At 44.2% G+C, this 23,082-nt stretch overlaps 1 protein-coding gene across 2 annotated transcripts in view; it reads left to right on the top strand.

Annotated features, from left to right (window-relative positions):
- The window catches only part of MARCHF3 (membrane associated ring-CH-type finger 3), a 130,308-nt gene that overhangs the window by 95,082 nt on the left and 12,144 nt on the right, over positions 1-23,082 (top strand). For both annotated transcript variants that reach the window (XM_006191455.3, XM_032476632.1), the window contains 2 exons: positions 1,380-1,623; positions 4,635-4,839. In XM_006191455.3, coding sequence (XP_006191517.1) covers positions 1,436-1,623; positions 4,635-4,839 — 393 coding nt within the window. In that variant the 5' untranslated portion in view covers positions 1,380-1,435. The remainder of the gene's footprint in view (positions 1-1,379; positions 1,624-4,634; positions 4,840-23,082) is intronic.

Below are 23,082 nucleotides of genomic sequence, written 5' to 3'. Positions count from 1 at the left end.
CTCATATAAAGAATTCCTCCTGCGAGTTTCTATCAAATCCTCTATTTCTTGTATGTCCTCACATGCAGATCTATTTTGGATGTAGGGTTCCTCACTCCAGGGTGTCTGAATGCTTTGAACTTGAGGTCAAGTTCAAGCCTCTACCCCACAGATCCAGAGCAGAATTTCTTGCAGACTACGATAGACTATGTATTAGGAGGTAAGGCCCTTATTAAGAATTCTTAATAAGGCGACAGAGATCTCATTCATCAGTTGCTTGTATCTACCAATGCGTTCCCCTACGATGACGCGGTGTCCTTGGATTATAGGTAGCACACAAAAAACCAAAAACTTAATATTAATGCATTGATTGTAATGTTCATTAAAAATATATGTAACAAGCTTATCAAACTTGTCATCTCCTGAATAACTTAATTGAAGACAAGGCTAAAATAAATTTTCTTTTTACCTATATAAATATTTTTTTTCTGTTTCTTTTCTACTACAGCTCATTACAAGAAATTGAAAATAGTTCCCTGTGCTATACAATAGATCCTTGTTGTTTATCTATTTAAATACAGTAATGTGTATCTGTTAATCCTAAACTCCTAATCTATCCCTCCCACTACATTTCCTCCCCCTGGTAACAACAGTTTGTTTTCTATGTCTGTGAGTAAACTAGGTTAAGTTTTTTAAGGAAGTTAATTTTCAAGACACATTAAGTAGATAATTTTATTACGGCACACAGATATGGCAAAAGTCATGAAGGTGGTACATTAACTGAGTGATTCATCTTCGGCAAATGTTGCCCCAAAAGGTGTTATTTGGCCAAATTCAGGGTTCTTTCTTTCTTTCTTTCTTCCTTTCTTCCTTTCTTGTTTCCTTTCTCTTTCTTTCTTTCTTTTTTCCTTCCTTCCTTTTTTTCTTCCTTTCCTTCCTTCTTTTTTCCTTTCTTTCTCTCTCTCTTTTAAATATTAGTGTCTCAGAAAGAAGCTGCATGGAGAATAAATTTCTTACAAGAACAAAAATAGTTGCAAATGGTTGTAATAATGATTCTAGTAAACTTTGAGAGAGTGTCAACAGACTTACTGCTTCTCTGGCCCAGAGTGAGAGAACTGCTTACCTCCTCTTCAGATCAGGCTTCAGAGCTATCATTCCCTCCCCTCTCCAATCCTAAATGTTTATGTGTACCAACACGCTCGCTGCCTTGTTCATAACCACGTCCACTGTTTCTCGTGGGCTCCGTGTGGACACGTGTATTAAACAGTAACAAGATAATATGCCACATCTGGGCTACCTCTGTTATTTATATTAAATAATGACATGATGATGGTGGCCAGTAATTCTCCATTTTCTATTAACCACCCTGCCCAAGTCAACTGTTTTCTGATCTCTCTTAGATGGAAATCCTGTATGAATGTGGAAGACATTAGCAGAGTAATTGCTGTCTGTTACCATGACAACCAGCCGCTGCAGTCACCTGCCCGAAGTGCTGCCCGACTGCACCAGCTCAGCCGCGCCCGTGGTGAAGACCGTGGAGGATTGTGGCAGCCTAGTGAATGGGCAGCCTCAGTATGTCATGCAAGTTTCAGCCAAGGACGGGCAGCTGCTGTCAACAGTAGTGCGGACACTCGCCACCCAGAGGTAGTACCACAATTAAAATCAATAAATCTGTAATCGAGCCAGAGGATTCTGTTAGACGGGAAATGCTAAAGGGAATGTAATTAGTGCTCAGGTCTTTGTGTCAGGTGAGAGGAGGTACTGGGTAAAAAAACCACGCAATTTCTGTCATCGCTGTTTCTATAGCAATGGAGTAAATGCTAAAACTCACATTGTCGCGTTTTCCACTTAAAGTCACACTTGCAGATAGCCGGACAGGGAAGGACCCCACAAGACACAGGGTCACTGGCGTTACATTTGTTATTTTGGCACTGCTACGGTAATTACATTCTTGTTGTCTCCAGGTGCTAGCCAGAGAAGCCCTTTGTTAGAACAGAAAGAAGGATTACTCTGATTTCAGGCTACTGAGCCAAAGTGACTGATTACATGGGCAAAACTTTGGAAGTGACATTCTGGTGTGCATGCTAATCAGCACCTAGAGATGACGGCCTGTCCAGGGCTATTTCCTGGGGCTGTCTCCTCTCTGGCACATCCCCACCTGGGGGCCTCTTCTGATGCCCCCCGCATCACTCCCCATACATCCCACTCATGATCCTTCGTACACACTCTGCCCTGAGAAGTTCTACTGTTAGAACTCCCACGGCTTGTCTCCCCTGGGTGATGAGCCAGAGCCAGGCTGAAGGCTCTGAGCAGCCCAGAGACGGCTCATCCGAGCCAACAGCACTTTGTCCCTGGAGGTCTCCCCGCTGCTCTTGCTGCCCAGTGGCAGGTTGGGAGCTACAGGCTGCACAGCCCACAGTGCTCCGTGGCTTCTGCAGCTTCCTTTCAGAATGGATAAGTGGGACTTTGACGTACAAATGGAAAATGTATTTCAGTGCTGTTCTTGCCAGCTGGTTTCAGCAGTGACACTTCCAGCCCCAAAACTGTGGGTCAGCCACTTGGGCCTTGACAGCTTACCTTGGTCTGATCAATTCAGCCAACCCCTCAGGTGCAGACACAGGCCCACCGATCCATACGTGCCTCCGCAGCCGGGCTCCTGGTGACAGCACCGCATGCTCTGTCGCCCCCCACCTGGATGTGGTGGCCACCAGACAGAGACTCACACACCCATGCATGTTGTAAACACTGTCCATGTGCTTTCTACTTTCAGTCTGTGCAGCTATGGCAAAGGGAAGAAACCAAAAAAAAAAAGTCAATATATATTTTTTCACCTCTGGAAAAACTTCTAACAATTGGTTAGGACTCAAAGTACAATGAGGCAGTGAGCATCATTGCTCATCTGTGAACTGAGACAGGTAACTGCTTCTGCCCCCGTCACCCCTGAGCCATCAAATACCTCATGTGTTCAGGAAGGACTGACTGCAGAGCTGAAATGACTGAGACCTGTGAGCCAATGTGTGTGTGTGTGTGTGTGTGTGTGTGTGTGTGTGTGTGTGTGTGTGTGTGTGTGTGTGTGTGGCATTTTTGCATGTTTGCCTACCATGTAGTAATGTAAACCAGCGGTTTGGTTTTTTCCCTTTTTTAAAAAATAATTGTACATGCATTTGGCTCAATGTGAATGATGGTTACCAGGAATAATGAGAGGAAAAAGTCAGCTCTTTAAACTCTCTTTTCCCACCCCTGAGCATGATGGGGTCTTTTGGCAAGTGGGAAGGAGATCTTTTCCTCTTTTAATCCCATTTTAGCCTTCACACATTCCCAGGATCATCCCCAGAAAGGCCTTTGGGAAACAGTAGTGTTTCCATGGCTGTTTTCATTTGGACCAAAGATGGACTCAGAGAGAGTGGTGGGCGTGAACCTGGGTTACTGTCATCTTTGGGGGACGGGAAGAGACAGGGGAGGGTGGGTACAGAGGCTGGTCCTTGGGTTTTCGCATAGAATGATGACATTTTAAAATCTATTACCCAGTAAAGGACCTCTAGCAATATACGATGACATTGATCCAAGAGGGATAGTCCTCTCATAGGACATAGAGTCCACTGAGACAAGAGGTCATCCTAGTTTGAGCCTTCCATTGGCCACTGACTTCTGTGATGAGGGCCATGTTATTTGATTTTCCCCAACCTGAGTTTTTCTACAAGTGAAAAATAGTTAGCATTAACTAGGCATTTACTATGTGCTGGTTCCTCTTCTAAGCTTCTAATCTGGACTATCTTTTCTCATCTTCACGGTCGCCATATGAGAAAGGCACTGTTCTCTGTACCCATTATAGAGATGAGGAAACTAAAGTCCAGATAGATGACATTACTCACCCACAGTTAGCCAGCTTGTGAGCAGGAGAGCTGGGGTTTGAGCCCAAGCAGCTGGACTCCAGAGCCTGCCTCGTGATCCACTATACTGTGTGCTCTCACGGAACTGCAGGGGCGGTATTTCCACGTTAACGGCCAAGCTCTAGACTGGCCACCTTGATAGGACATACCTTTACTCCCTCAGCATGGTGTCCTCAGCATTCCAAAGAACATCCCGGGAAAGCTCCAAGGACTGACCCGCCCCAGCTCTGCGCTCTGCTCACACTGCAGTTCTGTGCAGCGGCTTCAGGGTTGGCTGCCAGTCCGTTTCCGTCCTCATTCTCCCATCCAACTGAAAGGATAGAAGAGAGGAAACTCTGGTTATTTACAAATGTCCCAGCCTGGTTCAAAAGACCTAATTTGTCTAGAAACCACAACTGGTGCCATTTCAAAATAATTTCATAAAGGCAAGAGATGATTTTCATTTTTTGATGGGGAGTTTGCCTGAACTACGTCGATGTCCAAGGGAAAATTAACACGTTGCTCCTTTTTACTTGCTTATGGCCCTGGGCCCGCCTGCTGTGATATCGGTGATCCCGTATTTCTTTGTATTGGCAAAAGTATGTGCCCAGGGACTCTGGCCCCCGCTTCCAAATGCCAGCATAGATCTCGGGTTTTAAAAAGAGACACCTGTCTGTTCTGAGCAGCTGCCATGGGGAAAGGCTCAAAGGACACAGAGCCAGAGGACCATGGCGTGGCAGTGGTTTCCAGCACAGTGACCAGCTGGTGCCCCTCCTTTTCTTGCAGCCCCTTCAATGACCGGCCGATGTGCAGGATCTGCCACGAGGGCAGCAGCCAAGAGGACTTGCTCTCTCCATGTGAATGTACAGGGACCTTGGGGACAATTCATCGGAGCTGCCTGGAGCACTGGCTGTCATCCTCAAACACCAGCTACTGTGAACTCTGCCACTTCAAGTTTGCAGTCGAGCGCAAACCCAGGCCGTTAGTGGAGGTCAGTAATTGGGGCACGTCTTGAAAACTTAGCTCTAATGAGCAAATGATGTTTGCTTTTATGTCCAGATCACAAACCCTGTGCAGCTTCACTGAAGCACAGTAATAGCTCTGTGTGTGTGTGTGTGTGTGTGTGTGTGTGTGTGTGTGTGTGTGTGTGTGTGTGTGTGTGTGACACATACAGAGCAAGCACTCAGGAGCCAACAGTAGAAAGGTGACCTCCACAAGGTGGAGATGAGAGAATAGAAGAAATCAGTGTTGGTGGGCAAAGGGGAGGGATAAATTAGGAGTCAGGGATTAGCAGATACAAACTACTATATGTTAAACAGATAAACAACAAGGTCCTAATGTATAGCACAGAGAACTACATTCAGTATCTTATCATAACCTATAATGAAAACAAAATATGCATATAAAACGGAATCACTATGCTGTACACCAAAAACTCACACAGCGTTGCAAATCAACTGTACTTCATTATAAATCAACTATACTTCATTTAAAAAGAAAAGAAAGAAATCAGTGTGAGGAGAAAGGGCAAGTTTCGGGACTTGATCTCCATTTTTCCATTCCTGTGATGTGGAGCCAACAGATCAAACACTTTTCTCTTTGAACACCATCTGCCCATCTTGAAGCAACAGATAAATGGGCATTTGGGTTGCATATTCTGAGAGGTCTTTGTGACAAAATATGGCTGCCTGGTATAATGGATATAGACCTGGAATTCCTGGGTTTGAATAGTTCTATGACCCTGGGTAAGCTCCTTCACCTCTTGCAATTACTATGAGAATTAAATGAGTTAATATTTATAACACACATAATACCAGCTACATATACAAGCATTTGAATAAAAAAAGTCTTTCCTAGGAAATTATATGCAAGCTTTTTTCAGCTAATAACCTAGTATTGGAATCTCTTTTCTTAAACCCAGGCATTAAAATGGCAGGACATTCCCTTTCCTCTTTTAGGGGCCACATGATTCTGGTCTTGTATTAGCCAGGGGAATTGGAAAAAAATGTTAGGTTATTTTTGCTTTCTCTCCTACCCCTCAACTTCTGGTCAATCAAAAACTTGGATATTGGCAACAAAAAATATTCTAGTATATCATGAATCAGTGCTGGCTGAAAGAAACCTGAACAGTGTGCCTATAATCCAGGGGGGCTGATAACCTCCTTATTTCAGCAACTGACCCAGTGGAACTTCAGCATTAAACTAGAGCTGGAAATCAAGAAGCCATTCTTGGAGACTATTTACAACGGTGTGTTAGCACCTCTGCACTAAGGCTCTAGAGAACTCTTGGTTTTGACCTTGAAAATGTAATCAGGACCTGTAACTGGGGACTGTTTTAGCTACGATTTGCTTGCCAAATGGCACAACATTTATTTGACTTGCCCCAATGAACTCTATGCTTTTTTTTTTTTAAGACTCTGGATCAAGTGACCAGCTAATGTAGGCATCTTGCTGGTTGGCATCCACTTTCAGAAATTCATCTTTGTAGCGTGCCATGAGGGATTTGGCCCTATGCCAGGTTCATTGGGATTCACATTTCAGAACTTCTGTGCAGGGGGGAAATATAATTAAATAATAAACAAAGGAGGTGAAGATTTCCAAGCCCAATGGCAAAAGTTAAAAAGCAGCCTATTGCTCCTTTCCAGAAACGTTTGGAACCTCCCCAAGTTGATTTTGCAGCTTCTTTCAGGGAAGCTGGCTTCCCAGGGTAAGAAAACCCTGCTTTGAATGGACTGCATCCAGGGGTCTATATTACTAATATCTCCCCAAGTAAAGAAGGCTTTTATTTTTGCTTGGTTAAAAACCCCAGCGTGTGTGTGCAGAATAGATAACAAAGGCGGGTAGGTGTGTGCGTGCGTGTCAGATAACATGCATGTGTCAAATCGCCCAGCGAACCCTTTGAGTCTCATGGAGGGTCACGTACTCTGACAGAGAGGTTTCTCAAGAGCTGCTGATGTCGGACTGTAGACAGTGTCCAGCATCCTAGGCAACTGTCATTAAATGAGAAAACAAGGCAAATGACCTTGAGAATGTGTGAGGTGCTCTGCAAGATTTAGGGCCAAGCCTACAAAAACTTCACCCAAACGGTCACTGGTGGTGAAATTTTCATTGCACAAATGGAATGTGACATTTTTCAGAGTTAATGATGATTGAACAAGTTGAAAGCGAAAGGCAGACCTTCTCAAGCTGGGGAGGCTGGCCGTTTGATCATCCCATGGCGAAATGAACTTGCTGTTTGACCACAAGCAATAAAAAGAAGTTGTCTTTGGTTTCTCAGCTGGAGGACAAATGAGAACCAGGTGCAGGCAGATTTTTAAACAAATGACATTACTAATTGACTTCTCTCCTCTTCCCAAAGATTTATTCAGGGTGAGCATTGCTTCTCAATATGTTTACCCCAAGATAAAGATGAATCTTTTTAGTACATCAGCAAAACCTGCTTCTTTGGGTTGAACATTAGGAGGATTGTTTATTTCTCATTTTCACTCTTTTAATTGCTTTAATCATTACTTTATTTACCAGTTGGATCTGCCTTCTCATTAAATCAAGAAAATTTCCTCACGTTTAATTTCAAAATCGATGTGATAATAACAACTCCCATTGCTAGAGGAAGCAGTTGAAAAAGTCATTTATAAATTTTAATTGTCAGCCTCCAGACATTACATCGGTCGGAATTGCTTTAACACATCAGACTCCCATCTTTAGGAAACTCTCAGCCTTCATTCTGCATAAGCCTTCATCTTCCTCATACTATGTTCTGAAGACACTTCTTCATGGCTTTCCTACACTCTCTACAGCCAACAGTTGGATGTTCATTTTTAACAGAACCCTGAGCTGTTGCCTGTACACAGGCTGCTTCATGAAGTCTTTCCTCCCCCATCCCAGCAAAAGGGAGATCAAATCAATAGGCTGTGTTTATTAGCTTCTCCAAACCGGGCATCACCTCTCCACTTACCACTGACCCCTGGGTGGCGTGGCTCAGTTTCTCTGAGCTGCAGTACAGAGGAGGGTGAGCTAGGCGCTCTCCGTGATCTCTGTGGTCTCTATAAGGCTCAAGTTCTTGTGCAAAAAACCACATTCTACACTTAAAATGAGTACATTGTATGGCAAGTAAATTACACTGCAGTCAGTTGCTTCTGTGTATCTACTTACCTACCTGCCTACGAAGCCAGACTAAATCTTTTAGTCTTTTAAGTTCATTGCCAATTTTATACCCTAAATATTTTCTGGGTGTTACTTGTATAACAAGAGCTAGTTTCAACCCAAGAGAGCTACACTGGTTTATTCAATTGTGGGTGAACTTCCTCTATTGTCCAGCTCAAATTAAGTCATAAGATCTGCGTCTGCTTTGGCAAAGCTTGAAGGAAAGCATTTGGAACTATACACAGTAAAAAAGGAAGAGCAGATAGAACCCACATACATTTCATATCTACACAGCTAGCACTTCTCTCATGAAGGCTACGTATTTTTTGTTGATGATGGAAGATGTACCTAGTGGCAATTTGTCAGATGAATGAGCCCCAAGAACATTGACCTGGTAGAATGCAGTAAATAGACATCACTAACCATAAAAGGATTCACTGAATGACCAGCCTGCGTGGTTTTATAGTCTCCTTCCTGCTCATTTTCAGTTTTCCCCATTTCTCTCTGTAGTTGAACTCTAATATTATGCTTTTATTAGGGTGAAATACAGCAAACCAATAAAAACATCACAATTTCCTGAAATTGTGTGCCTTGACTTCTGCCTATTGCCATGATTGCAGATCTGACTGCGCACTTTGCCAAGGAAGCCCAGCTTACTCTGTGCAAATAGCATGCTTGCAACATCAGCTCCCGGTGATGGGAGTATCTGCCAGTGGGCCTTCCGAAGACATGTATCAGGAACACTCCTACCCCTGCCCAGGAAACTCATGAAGTAACAGATCAGCTAAACAATGCTGTGATTAACACCAAACAGCCGGGAAATGGTGGGGGAAATGGTGGAAATCTGCAGGAAACGCTTCCTCGGCTCTGATCTTCCTCCAATCAGAGAGACAAGGTGATTTTTCACAGAGGGAGTGATTAGGCTTCCGTATTCCTGCTTCCTTTCCACAGACCCAGCTGATTGATAAGAATTGTATGAACGATTTACAAGCTGTTCCCTGTGAGTCAAAGGCTGAACTAAACTGAAACTGAGAATGTTTTCATACATATCAGTTCCTCAGAATAATGGGATGGAAAGCTCAGGAGATGAGGCTAAAGGATTTTTTTTCAGACTTTTTTTTTTTTTTTAAGTCACTGTTGGAAAATGGTTTTTAAGTGTGCTCTGGATTCAGTGTCATCCACTGAATCCAGATGAGCAGTGGTGAGCTGCCGCCGACAAACGACTTAGTACCTTGGCGCTTGCTACTGAATAGATTTCAGACTTCTCTGAAACCCTCGTACTATGTTTGTGTCAGACTTAGGTGGGGACGTTGCTCCAATCATTGTACTGGGATTTGCTTTGTTGTGATTTTTAATGTATTCGTTTAAGCAAAAACCTGAGCTTTTGGTTTCAGAATATTCATTTTCCTTGGCAAATCCTTCTAGCATTGGGATAACTAGGGGATGACATCATAGGGGATATAAACTGATTCGAGGAGCTTCCCGGGCACAAGGACCACCCACTCCCCCCAAGGAAGGCAGGCAAGCTCCCCTCTTCTTTCCAACTTGTGAGCGTTGCCAACAAGCAAGGTGGAGGGACCAGAATCTCAGCCTGTGATAGGCAGTCACGGAGCCTCTGTTCATTCAATAAATGGATGAGTGGAGAACTGCCCCACCATTGCCAACCATATATCGCATTTGGGGCCTGTGGTTGTAAATCAAAGAAACTGACCCGTTGCCCTTACAGTTCAAGACAGACACAAACAAGGGCTTACATAATACAAACTAGCACCACTGCTTTGAGCCACATAAATGCCATGATTCTGGCAAATCCTAGCTCCCATCCAGTCACCAGTCCTCAATCAGGTTTTAAGTCATGGCAGCCCAGTATGTCCTGTAACCAGTGAGGAGAGGCTCCCACCCCTCAGTCCCCCGGGCTGATCAGGCCCCCTCTTGCCAGGTCTGTCTCAGCTCTTCCATCTCAGCAGTCCCACCTGCTCCAGGCCGGGGCCTTGCCAAAGCAGAGTCAGGACTTGTAGCATGAAGGACAAAGGAAAGATTACATACCAGAAAGGGAGTACATGGAGAGACTTCAAGTCTGTTTTATGGAGAACACAACAGGCCCTCCCACCGAGTGAAATCTGTGCCAGTGACTTCTCCACGCAGGGCTCACTGTCGCTGCTGGGGCTGCTGTCCCACAACCGTGGGACAACCAGCTGGCTGCCAGCCATCTCGGTGAGAACCCAAACAAATCATTCCTCTTACAGCACCGGCCTCCTCACCAGTGAAACAGCAGAACTAGCGGACTGGCACCCTCATTCAGGCACACGGTGTGCTTTATTGAATTAACCTGCTTTTACATTTGGGTGCTTTCAGGTGGGACGCGCGGGCTCCATTTCTTCCAACCCCCCCCCCGGGGGGGGGGGGACTGGCGTGCGCATGTCTCACCTGAAGGCATTCAAAAAACTTTTTTTTTGCTTACACCCATCCAGCCCTCTTTACCCTCTTGCGTTACATGCCTACTATTTACATTTAAAATTCTAGAACAGGGTGATTTCTCCCACCTTTAAAAGAGTCCTCTAATGCCATGTGGTTTATTCCTACCAATACCTTTCTTCCAGGGTAGCAAAGACTAAACCTAATGACTTCACTCCTCATTGTAAGTGAGCTGAAATGGCTGGTTCAAAACCCCATGAAATATGAACCACCAAGAGACAGGTGACTAGCATGGACAGTGGTGAGAAGTACCTTGCGCTGCCACGTGCCTTAGTGTTGGCCAAACACTTCCTTCACCTCCCATAAGGTTGCTGAGCAGGCCAGCAGCTACCACATGGACTGGTGGCCTTGGTCCAACAGTTGAGATGACCTGCCTGCTGACTGAAGTCCAGCAGTCCCTGATCCTGCAGGTGTTCAGCCTGGGATTTTTCTCTTGGTTCTGGTGGCTAATTTGGCAGTTGCTTCATTACTTAAAGCTTAGTGACAAAGAAGCTGTTGTAAGGTATCTATTAAATTCACAGCTTGCTTCATTAAAAGTCGCTTCATTAAAAAAGCAAGCCAACCGAAGTGTTCACATGGCCATGCCAGATGGAAGGGAGCTAACTGCCTGGTGCCGGGGTTTTCAGCCCAACCACTGCTGGGAAAAGACTGATTTGGAGGGGAAATCCTGTTCTAGGCATAAAGAGAATGACATGACCAATTCTATTGTTTTGAATTGTATTCATACTTGCAGTAAACTTGGGCTGAAATACGAATTAGAATTCACATTGTCAAGAGGCCGTTTCTGGGTCCTAGTGGCTGCCCTCTGCCTCTCCCCATCTGAGGACCTCCAGGAGCCGAGGCACAAAGGTGTAAAACACCAAGAAGTGTTTCACACAACTTTCTAATTTTAATTACTCTGTTTTAAAAAATACAGAGGGCAAAGAATACTATATCAAACAGGTGTGTATCCTCCACCTAGAAATAACGAATGCTACCGTTTTGTGAGTAATATGCCTTTCAAAGAATGGCCTCTTGAGGAGATATGGAGAAAAGGTCTGTCCCCTCCACTAACTCATCCTCACATAGTCTAAATACAGGAGACAATTCAGCCAGGTTTTCCTTAGGCACATCGGGCCAAGAACAAGAAGTGGGACAACATGAGACAGATAATCCTGAAAGATTCTGGACTCTCTGAGCTAACTCCAAACGTGAGGACAGCTAGTACAGGCAGGGCTGGCCACCAAGGGGTCCACGTCTTTGAAAGGCCGACATTTAGACATCAGCGTGGGCATTCAGCGAGTGGGGGAGGCGGAGGTGAAAGTGTCCCTGGGCAGCTGGTAAGAGAGCTTTGTAAAGTGGAGTCTGATGGAGAAGCAATGAAATGTCACCGAATGATTGCGTCCGGTAATCATCTCTCTCCTGAGTCCTGCCGAAATAACAAGGCACGGCTCGCTAGCGGGAACTGCCCCGTGCACGTAGAAGGCACCAGGTTGAACTGAAGGGAGACGTAAATTGCATAAGGCCTGGTGCAGACTTCAGATGCAGAGAATCTCAGAATATGCATAAAACTCCCTGCTGAGGGCCTCTACCTGCCCTCCTCTTGCCTTCTCAGTTTTAAGTGTCAACACCTGACACTTTTAACTCTGGAGAAAGACTACACATTTTTAAACAAATAATGGTGTGAAATACGGTGTGCAGTACATGATTATGGTTAAATGCTGCCTAATGGACAATTATATTTGAATGAGCAAAGTGGAGAAGTATCTTCAGTTAGGCAGTGGGAGATCAGTGGTCACTTGTTCACTGAATAACACCCTGCTTTGCTCATCTGTGGTGAGAACTTCGTTTTCTAGACTAGGCATAGATCTTGACATGACACTCCGATCCAGTGGCGTTCACTAATTTCACTTGGAGCCCATCTATTTTTATCCTTAAGATGTTCACACCCCAGAGTGTTTTCTTCTTAAATTATTTAACCATTTCTGGGCAAAGGGAAAATATGACATGCTATACACATTATGTAACCATTTCCTTTGAATGCCTCAGGTATCCCTAACAGACACTATCCCACTTTGTAGATGAGTAAGCTGAGACTCTGAGATATTGTCGTTGTTCAGAGATCTTAAATACCTTCGGCCACAGGGCTAGTAAGTGGAGAAGGCAGGAGAAGAATCCAAGTCCCTCTGGCCCCTGAGTCCATGCACTTCCCACCACACCTGGCTTCTTCCTTCCTGGCTCAAGGCTACTTTCTCTCCCTCGCTCACTGACACACCCGGGCACAAGCACGCACAGAACGAGGGCTTCCTTACCAACAACCAGCCTTTCTAAGGAACTAATGTGCTGCAGAAAGGGGAGAATGAAAAAAGTGGATTGAAGCCCTGATCTCCTCTGGATGTTGACTTCGTCTATTAAATCCAGGGCTGTCAGTGAGGAAGGAGGGTTGAACAGGTAGAGCAGAGAGGATTTTTAGGGCAGTGAACCTATGCTGTATGATACCACAGTGGTGGCTACATAGCATTATTTGTCCAAACCCACACAATGTGCACCCAGAGTGAACCCCAATGTAAACTGCGTACTTTGGGTGATCATATCATGTCAATGTAGGTCCATCGATCCTAACAAATAGACCACTGTCGGGGGAGGGTGTTGATAATGGGGGAGGCAGAGGGTATAAGGGGAACTCTCTGTAGTCTCCACTCAATTCTGCTGTGAATTTAAAACTGCTCTAAAAAATAAAGGGGAAAAAACCGCACTGTGCCAGATTGAGTGCTGGGATGGTGGAACGGCATTCCTCCTCTGTGCCTCTGATGCCCGAGTCTAGTTGGGAACCAAAGCTCTTAGGTACACCTCCCTACTAGAAGCCAGAAAAGTCATTCTTCGTTTCCAAGGGACTTGACATACCTTTTCTCTTTTCCTTTTAATCTAGTTACTCTGCCTCTGCATTTGAGTCTTTATTTCAGTAAATTGTTATGTCATCCATTTCTTCTGAGATCTCTCCTAAGGGAGAGATGTTATGACAAAGCCTGATGAACTCCAAATGTTTCCAAGCCTTCTCCCTCCTTTCAGGAACAGGTCGTGAAGGTTCATCCCTCATAATATGGCTGTACACACTTGTGAGATGAATTCCTTTGAAGACCGGCATCTAGCTAATTAGATTGGTAGAACTGGTTTTCCCACTCATGAAGGAAAACATAGGTTTTTCTCTTGAATTATTTATAGAATTGCTCAGTTCTTTGCTGGACATTCTTGACAGGTGCAACAGATTTGGGGAAAGAAAAGAAAGACCCTACCGGGTCTTATGGCTTTGCATTCCTCCTCTGTTGTTCACTGACTGTATCTTCCCGTGTGGGGCCTCATCACTGCCTGCCTTCATTTGTGAAGAGATGGGGACCCCATGAGATTGTCTGGGAAAAAACCGTTTCTTGCCATCCATTATCACAGAGCTGGGGATATATGTTTACACCATTATGGATATATGAGAGGAAAGTTATGTTTGTGTGTGTATAACATGAGAGAGGGGGGAAAATGCTTTTGAAGCTTTTAATTTAGAATACTGAAAAACAGGGTTAATTCTTAGGTGTGCCACTGATGAAAATGTGTTCAGGTCTGTTTGTGAAGATTGAGGTCAGATTAAAAGAAGAAAATGAAATATTTCCTACTCATTATGTTATCATCACTTCACTTCAAGCAATGCTGTTAGAGATGGAAGGCTGGCATCAACGGTGAAATTCAAAATTTTTTAGGAGTCTGAGGAAAAATGGCTAGTCTAGTATATATGAAATGCAGCTGGCAGGTAGCAACAGCGGGAAAGTTGTAAAAAAGAATTTATAGGCATTAAGGACTTATATCTGTGTAGAATCAATAAAAGCAGAAATCAGGAGATGAAGAGAAAATGTTCACTATCCTAGAAGATTATGCTGCCCCTCCCGGCACTCTGCCTCCTTCCAAAGGCTAGCTCTTTGCATGAAGGCTGGTAGGTGATGGAAGAAAAGGCATGAGAGATGAAAGTAATAAAATGGCTCTAATATTTTTCTAAACACTGGCTCATCTCCTTAAAAGCTATGACTTTAATGTTGAAACCCAGAAGTTATCCGTTCATCAAAACACACAATTTTCAGCTGTTTGCAAGACGTACCTGACAGATACCTATATCTGAAAAATAACTCTATTAGATGAAGACGTGGCAAAGCGGAAGGAAATATCTACAAATCAGAATCCCTGCAAGCAGAGGGACTCTTCGGGGAAATCTACAGGACACTTCAAATTATTTTTACCAAAGATGTTTTCCAGTCTCAGATTTTTAAAACACCTCATTTCAGATACAAGTCGTATACCATACAGTTCACGGATTTGAAGTGTACAACTCAGTGACATTCAGTGTGTTCACAGAGTTGTGGAATCACCATCACTATCAATTTTAGAACATTTTCCAGCTCCCCAAAAAGGAACCTCACACACTTCAGCCTTCACTCTCCAGTCCTCAGATCCCCATCCCCACCCGTCCCCTGGCCCCGGCAACCAAGACTCTCTTTTATTTCTCTATGGATTTGCCTATTCGGGACATTTCCTATCAATGGAACCCTGCAGTATGTGGTCCTCTGTGACTGGTTTCCTTCACGTAACAAAATGTTTGCAGGGTCCAGTCTCAGATTTATAGAAAATGTACCTTAACCTTCCTTGCTATCACCATCATTTTATTTTTGACTTCCTGTCAATATCCTATTTACTTTAAATACTACTCCTACTCGTAGACACTGCCAGGTACCGAGTCCTAACCCTGTGCCAGGCACTTTTGTGTTCTATCTGTAGGTACAACCTTCTGCACTTTAGAAAGGAGGAAACTGGCACAGAGACGTGAATGGTTTTTCCCCTCTTAAAGATTTGCCTTTTCCCCATCACAATTTATGTGATGAAACCCTGTTCAGTTTTTTTTTAACTCATATTGTGTGGAAATCATTTGTGCATTGATTTTTTTTTATGTTGTCTGAATTTTTGCCATCTTTGTCCAGCAAAAGTCCTTTTTTTCTTCAAGCTCCTTAACTCAATTTGGTTGCTTTCATGATTCTGTTGCTCTACAACTACACAGTCAATTTTTTAAATATCACATTTTGTGCCCTAGGTTGATTTTTTTTTAAAACAGGGTCTAAGAAGGAATTATGAATTCTCAGAAGACAATCAAATCCTACTGCCCATATTCTTAAATCCATCCAAGCTCAGAAAGTCAGACTAGACCAAAAAGTGTCTTAAGACAGTTTAGGAAAATGTTCTAGAACAGCACTGCTTCTCCTCAGATATGTTTGAGAATCTGATAAAACCTTGAACTCTTTCCCCTGAAATGCCCAGACACCCAGCGTTCAATTAAAGTCACAAAGAGTGATACAGGTTTTCTGAAGCCCTACACCCAGGGTCAAGGACCTCGACCTAGAAAGACAGTTATGTAAACTGCGGGGGAACATGTAGATTTCCCCAAGACGTCTTTTACACCCTTAAAATATTTTAAGCATGAAAAGTAAGGGGAACTTCACTGCAAATCTCTTTTGTAAGAAGGCCACATCATAATTCTGTGGGTGCCACAAAAGTGGACATGATTTGCTAGCCTCGAAGGAAGAGCTGGTGATTCAGCTATGCACATATACTGGACCGGGCTAGTTACTAACTTGGGTTCTTCCATGGTTGGCTTGGTTCTGCCATGGGGATACGTGTCTCAGGATCACTCAAGCTAGAAATGCATGTGTGTCTCCGGCTGGAGTAGAGCTTTCCCACAGAGAGCAACTGTGTCCATCCAGCCGCTCTCCTGGTTGCCCTTCTGTAAATGCCAGTCCTTGACGTCATGATCCCTGTCACTAAGCTACTGCCTCTACCCTTTCAGAGTGTCTTCCCTGAAGACAGCCCTGTGAGATGTGTAGCAAAATGGTCCACAAACACTGAACATAATCAAGAGATGTAATGCCAACAAAATGGAAGCCAACGCCCTTACCTCATATAACACCACGGCATGTTGTCACCTGGTAGTCTGGTATTCTGGGCCCTCTACCTAATAAAGGATATCTGAAAAGTCCAGGGGAGCAATAAAAACAGGTTTCTGGGGTGGCCTGGACAGAAAGAGGGAGACTGTTTCATGGGGATGTGAGGACGCTAAGGAAGGGCATGTCTGAGATCTGAAAAATCATGAATAGCTTAGATAAAGTGAACATGGAGTGCGTAGCATGATCCAAAGTACTAGAATGCTGGTGGGCTCCCTTTGAAATATGAGGGTGGGAGTGTCCAACAAAAATAAAGGGTCCTACCAAATACAGCAACTCATGCACGTAAGCCATTGCCTCAAGTGGGACCTTGAGAGATTCCAGATGGATCCGTTGCTAGCTCCGATGTGTCTAACGTCCATAAGGTCAGACAGGCCCTAAATATTTGGGGAACTTTTTGGCAGCAAAACTTTGGCCTGTAAGTAGTGGGAATCTGAAGTTCCTCTGCTCTCACAGTCGGCCATCTAGCAGAAACTTCCCTTTCTCAACGTTCCTGTTCCTGCTTACTTTGGGAATATGTGGCCCTGGTGAGAAAGTCTCTTCTGTCCTTTATTTTACACACATGTCATATTTTGTTGAAACCCTGCCACTACACTCAACTTGGGTAATTTTCAGACCCACATTCTCACTACCTCCAAGGGACACAGATCTTTCAGTGTGGTCCCATTTTGAGGTCTTGGCTGTCAATTTGATTTCTCCTTCTCTCTTCCTTTAAACATCCTCAATTCTCAAAACAGAGATTTATTATCCTTATTCCTGTTATTCATCATATTCTCATTTTTTGTCCTGTGTTCCAACTGGGGCTCTTACTTGGTGCCCCATCCGGGCATCTGTTACCCCATGATCCTGTCTTACTGCTAGCAGTAATTATTCAAAGCTTCAGAAACCTGGGCTCCAACAGCAGGCCAGCAGAAGGGGTGTCAGATGCCAGCTACTCTACCAGCTGGAGGGCCGGGGCCCCATAAGAGCTAAAAGAAAGCAGCGCTCAGGAGACTGGGAGCTGCTGTATGTGTCCTGTTTATAACAGACCACATGGTATGAATCCACTGTCTCGCCAGGTAATCATTTTTATTTCTGGCACTATACATTTTATTTATCAATTTCTTCTGGAAATTTCTGTTTTCTTGCTCTCCATCCTCTCTTGGCTGTTTATCTCATCTTCTCATGTTTCTGGCTTTACACTGATCACATATGCCACATAATTCTGCAGTATCTTCTCGTGTTTCAGATAAGCAATCTCCATTTGGCTGTGATCACTTCTGCACAGCAATGATCTAAAATAATTAGAGTGAAATGATTCCCATTTTGCTTATCTCTGAAATTGCAAGTGAATATATAAAATTATTTTGCCATCTAACCCTGCTGTGCTGCTAATCCTGTCTTTGGAAAATTTCACACCATTGGTTTGAGTGTGTGGAGTGTTTGTTTAAATAATGCTGAAGCCAAATTCTAATGTTCCAGACACAAATACAGTATTTCTGGAGCACATTATAGCCCATTAATTGGCTTATTGGCTTGAGTCCTCCAGGGAGCGCCACAAGTCCCCAGGGTGTCCTTGAGTATGACGGACGCTTCGGCCAGATCACAGCTGGGAATGTCCGAGCAACTGCGAAGTGTGTGTCTGTGGCAAAAATTACTTGACTGCATTTGATCAGAAGAGTCGGGTTGAGGGGTGATCTTTCAGTTAAACTCATCTGATGTCTCTACTCAAAGCGATCCTCTGGTCGGGAAGCATTTATCTATTTCTTTGACTAATATTTATCAAGTACAAATTAAATATTTTAGGAAGTGCAGATATAACTGTGAACAGGGCAGAAGCACGCTGTGTACTAACAGAGCTTACCTGCTAGGAAGACAGACAGAACAAACACAGAAATAAATAGAAAGCTTACTCCTCATAGTGATGAAGGTCATGAAGGAAGAAAGAGGCTGTTGCGGGAAAGAATAATGGGGGTGAGAGAAAGTGGGAGTTGTGAAGGCCTCTCTAAAGAGGTGACACATGAGCAGAGGCACAACCAATAAGACGGAACTGGCTGTGCAAGGAAGAGCAGCACGCAGGAGGAACAGCCACTGCAAAGGCCCTGAGGCAGGCCAGTTCGCTTTTCTGAAGCAGGAAAAAACAAAGGCGCTAGATGTCAAGGTGCTTAACCTGCCGTCTGCTGAAGCCTATGCGTCTCTTCTCAGAATCCTGTTTTTCATGGCATAAGATAAAATACATAGGAATGCACAGAACACCAATGACATCATAATACAGATATCAAAATATTTAAAAGACAGAGCTGTGATATAAAAGATAAATGCTGCTTTAACACATTCTATAGATCTAATAACTAACTATGAAGTGGCAATTTGTCAACAGATATACAACCATTGTCACGTGATATGAAATAGCTGTGATTTCTCGTGGTGACAAAGTCAGAGGTACTGATCATGCCACCGAGGCTCTATGCATAGCTCAATGAAAGACTAAATTTCCATTAGAGGCTGTGAAAATAAAGGTGTGGTTTTTTTCTTCCCATCTTAAAATCACAGATCCCATGAATCCCATCCTTGGACCCCTTGGGGTCTGTGGCGCCCGGGGTAAAAACACCTGGGCCACGTGACGCAGGCTTGGTGGGCCGTGACAAGGTGGTGTTAGACTCAGTGAGAGGGGGAGCCACTGGGGAATTGTAAGCAAGGGAAGTGGCATGATCATGCTGCTTTATATATAGAAACTGGATTCTAGGGTAACGGGAGTATAACAGTGAGGCGACTTACATGGTTCAGGTGAGAGATGAGGGTAACCTGGAAAAAAGTAGAGGCCCTCGAGAGACAGAGATGGGAACACGCTCAAGATGTGTTCCAGAAGAACTTCCAGGACCCGCTGACACATTGGAAAGAGGGAGCAGGGTCTGGGGGAGGGGAGAGTAAGGCTGGGGCAGAGGTGTTTACACCAGGTGCTGGCATGGCCCCTACTGGTGTGGGACCACCTGGGAGAGAAGTCAGTTTGTGGGAGAGTCAGGGTGGTGGCGGAGAATCCAGTGTTCCATAATGGACCTTGTGAAGTCTGGGATGTTTATCACACAAATGGAGAGAGCCCTAGTAAGCAGCAGACACACCAGCCTGGAGCTCAGGAGAGAGCTGGGCAGAAGGGTGATGTATCTACTTTGAGGTCAAACCTGATGGCTTTTTTTTTTAACTGAAGTATAGTCAGTTACAGTGTGTCAATTTCTGGTGTACAGCACAATGTCTCAGTCATACATATACATACATACATTTGTTTTCATATTCTTTTTCATTATAGGTTACTACAAGATATTGAATAGAGTTCCCTGAACCTGATATTTTGAACAGCAGTGGGAACTTAAGGCAACTAGAGAGGGTCCTTCACCACTCCTCTCAAAGCTGCACCTTCCCTCCTCCTTTGAGGGAGACCCCCCATTTTTCACTCCCCCAGAGAGGTGACAACTTGATAAAAGTCACACAGCATGAGGTGAACCAGGAGGGGGCCATGTCCTGTCTCCTGCTTCCAAGCCTGTGTTTCATCCCTACTCAGCACTCTTCTCCAACCGCATCCATCGTAGGAACAAACAAAGATGAGGGTCAAGGCTTTATGTGGCACAAAAGCAAGCTGAAGAAAGGAGGGGAAAGAACAGTAGGCTGGAGATTTCAAATACTGGCTCCTCCACCAGGCAACCTTGAACAAGCCACTTAACCTCACCGGGGCTTAATATCCTAATTCAAAATGGGAATAATAACACCACCTATTAAATTTAATAAAAATATCTTGCACATAAAAAAGCACTCAGTACATTTTTTTCGGTTGAACTTGGGTTGTGTAATTTTTAAATGGACATTTGGTATTGTCTTTTTCTCATACATTTCAAGGTAATTTTTATCTAGAAAAGAAAAGATAGTAATTGTGACTAAAACAGTCCAAAGGACCTTGAATAATGTACTGGATTTCTCATGCTACTTCCATAACCTATGGAAAAAGAGATGGTATTCCATGATGATTTACATCTTAGGAAAAGAAGCTTGAACAGAAACTACAGGTTTTTCACCTTGCAGCAACAAAACACTGTGTAGATATTTCTCTTGGGAACCTAAAAGGAGCAGTAACATAAGGAATGCTCTCTCTATCCAGAAGGCTAAAAGCAGTGAAGTTCAAGACTTGATGTTTGCCTGCCAGCGAAGTTTCTCCTTACCACTTGATTTAATCAGTCGAACCGATATTGCAGATCATTTCCAGTGAGGGCTCCTGGCATCTTGGGTGCTTATTCATTCATTTTCATTAAGCATTTACTATGTTCTAGCGCTGTTCTTGGACTGAGGCATACAAGAATGAACCAAAATGAAGTCCTGCCAGCATGGAGTGCCCACTGAAGTAGGGAGCAAGAAATAAACAAGTAATCAAAACAATAGATACACAGCATCATTTCAGAAAGTGTCATGTGCCCTGTAGAAAATACAGCCAGGTGATGTTCACAGGTACAAGGAGGGTTTTCAGTGAGAAGTTGCCATCTGAGCTGAGACCTAGATGATAGGGAGGAATCAACTGTGCAAGAATGCAGGCAAAGCCTGTTCCCCGTATAGGAACAGGCACATGTCAAGTTGGAAACGAAGGAGGAGAAGTCGTAAGAGACATGCAGGGGAAGGCAGGGATGAGGTCAGGTCTTCTTGTAGTCCCAGGTAAAGAGTTTGGACTTTAACCATTGGAGAGTTTTAAGCAAAGGAGCAATGTGACCTGATTTATATATTTACGAGGTCCCTCTGACTTCTATTTTGGAACTAGACTAGAGTGGGAGCAAGGAGGCTGTTGCCTCCCAGGGAGGAGGTGATGGTGGCTCAGGGATGGTGGCAGTGGAAATGGAGAGAGAGATGCACAGGTTCCAAGTGTACGTTGAAGGTTGTGCTGACCAGACTTCTGGAAGGGCTAGATGTGCAGGGTAAGACACAGAAAGGAAACAGGTTGACTGAGCGACTAGGTGGTTAGTGTTGTCATTTACTGATATGGAACCTTGCAGAAAAGATTGTGAGGTCAGTGCTAAATCAAGAGTTCTGTTTTGGACAGATTAAGTTTGAGTTGTCTATTAGTCATGTAAGCAGAGCTGTTGAGTGGGCCATTGAATGTGCACATCTGGAGCTTTGGAGAGAGGCCGAGGCTGGAGATTGGCATTTAGGGTCACAAGCGAATCATCTGTGAAGTTTCTGTTTGAGGTGCATTGCTTCCAGCCTGGTTTGATGGACACCTGGAGCGAGCATCCCCGTGGTTCCCCTGGAGTCAGAATCTCCTTCTGAGCAACTTCAGCTATTCTGGAAATTCACTGACAGACTATAGAGTTCGGGGATTAAAAACATTGGCGGGAGTGTAATTGTTTTTGTTCTCTGCTGTTTCAAGTTAGCTGAAATGCATGATTTTCAGGTTTTGTCTTCAAATCATGCAAAGGACCTGTCACCTGTCTTCTGATCTTCACATTGCCCCTTTCACATTGCAGCTCTCCAGGCAAGCAAGGCAGCTTGGTGTAGGCTGTGCTGGGCTTTGAGAATAAGCCCCACCCCAGGCATTTGACAAGCGCTGGGTGAATAACTGCCAAGTGTCAGATTAACAGGAGACACTCAGGCAGATAAACCCAAGTGAGCAAACATTGTGAGACCATGCCTTCTTTTTCCTTTTTTTCCCACAGCATAGATTTGTTATGGTTTTATCAGTTATTATCCCTTCTATCGGTTTCTGTCATTCTCGTGATGGTTTCTCATTAAGGAGATTCATGGAGAGGGTTGTAATCGATCAGAGCTATTAGCCACCAGAGTGTAATCTGGTTCTAGTACAGACTGACCTGCACAATGTCCTGTCTACCTTGAGGCTTTAAGCCGATTAACTCAGAGTCTGGGAGGCAGGATCTAATGTCCTGTAGCACTGCACCCCCTTCACCCCTACCCACCAGTAAGGGAGTTAACAAATTGACATTGTAATTAAAACTGAACCCACAGCTAACCCACCTTGAAAGTAACCACTCGCGCCTGGCTCACCTTGGATGCACGTTTATAGCCAGTGAATGATGCTGTGTCGCTGGGGGTAGATTAATGTTGCTTTAATTCCCCCTGCTGCCTTGGGCTCCCCCCCCCACCCCCCACTGATTGGAGGTTTCTGTTTTGTTTAGTTGCTTGCTTGCTTGCTTGGTTGATTGGGTTTTGTACCTATTTCCAAGAGTAGATCAATCTCATGGTTCACCAACAAGTTAGTAATTGGAATGAGATCGCCACATAAAAAGGCAGCTCACTGCCAGGACTTTCAATAGCACCGTCTCTGTCTGCTTTATGTCTCTGATGGGGTCAGAGAACAAAATGAGGAAGGTGCCCTGGGCCGCCCACAGATCCCCTGGCAGCCATATGGGTGGGCCTGCCAGGTGAAAGACGCCAAGGAAATTAGTCACTCGATCACTGACATCAGCTTTTAAAATACAGCTAACCACCAAGGAGAAGCTGAAGACTAAGGTTAAACTAAAGACTCTTCAGGAATGATATTTTAGCTGCAAAAGCTGTCCACGAGCGGCAGGATGAATAAATTGGTATTTCGCACCAGGGGAAGCATGACAGTAAATATTCCTTCTTGCACTGATAAAAACGGT

Source organism: Camelus ferus, chromosome 3 (genome assembly GCF_009834535.1).
Source record: "Camelus ferus isolate YT-003-E chromosome 3, BCGSAC_Cfer_1.0, whole genome shotgun sequence".
In the NCBI taxonomy this organism is placed as follows: Eukaryota; Metazoa; Chordata; class Mammalia; order Artiodactyla; family Camelidae; genus Camelus; species Camelus ferus.
Note: the sequence above shows the minus strand (reverse complement) of the source record. Positions and strands in the feature narration are given on the sequence as shown.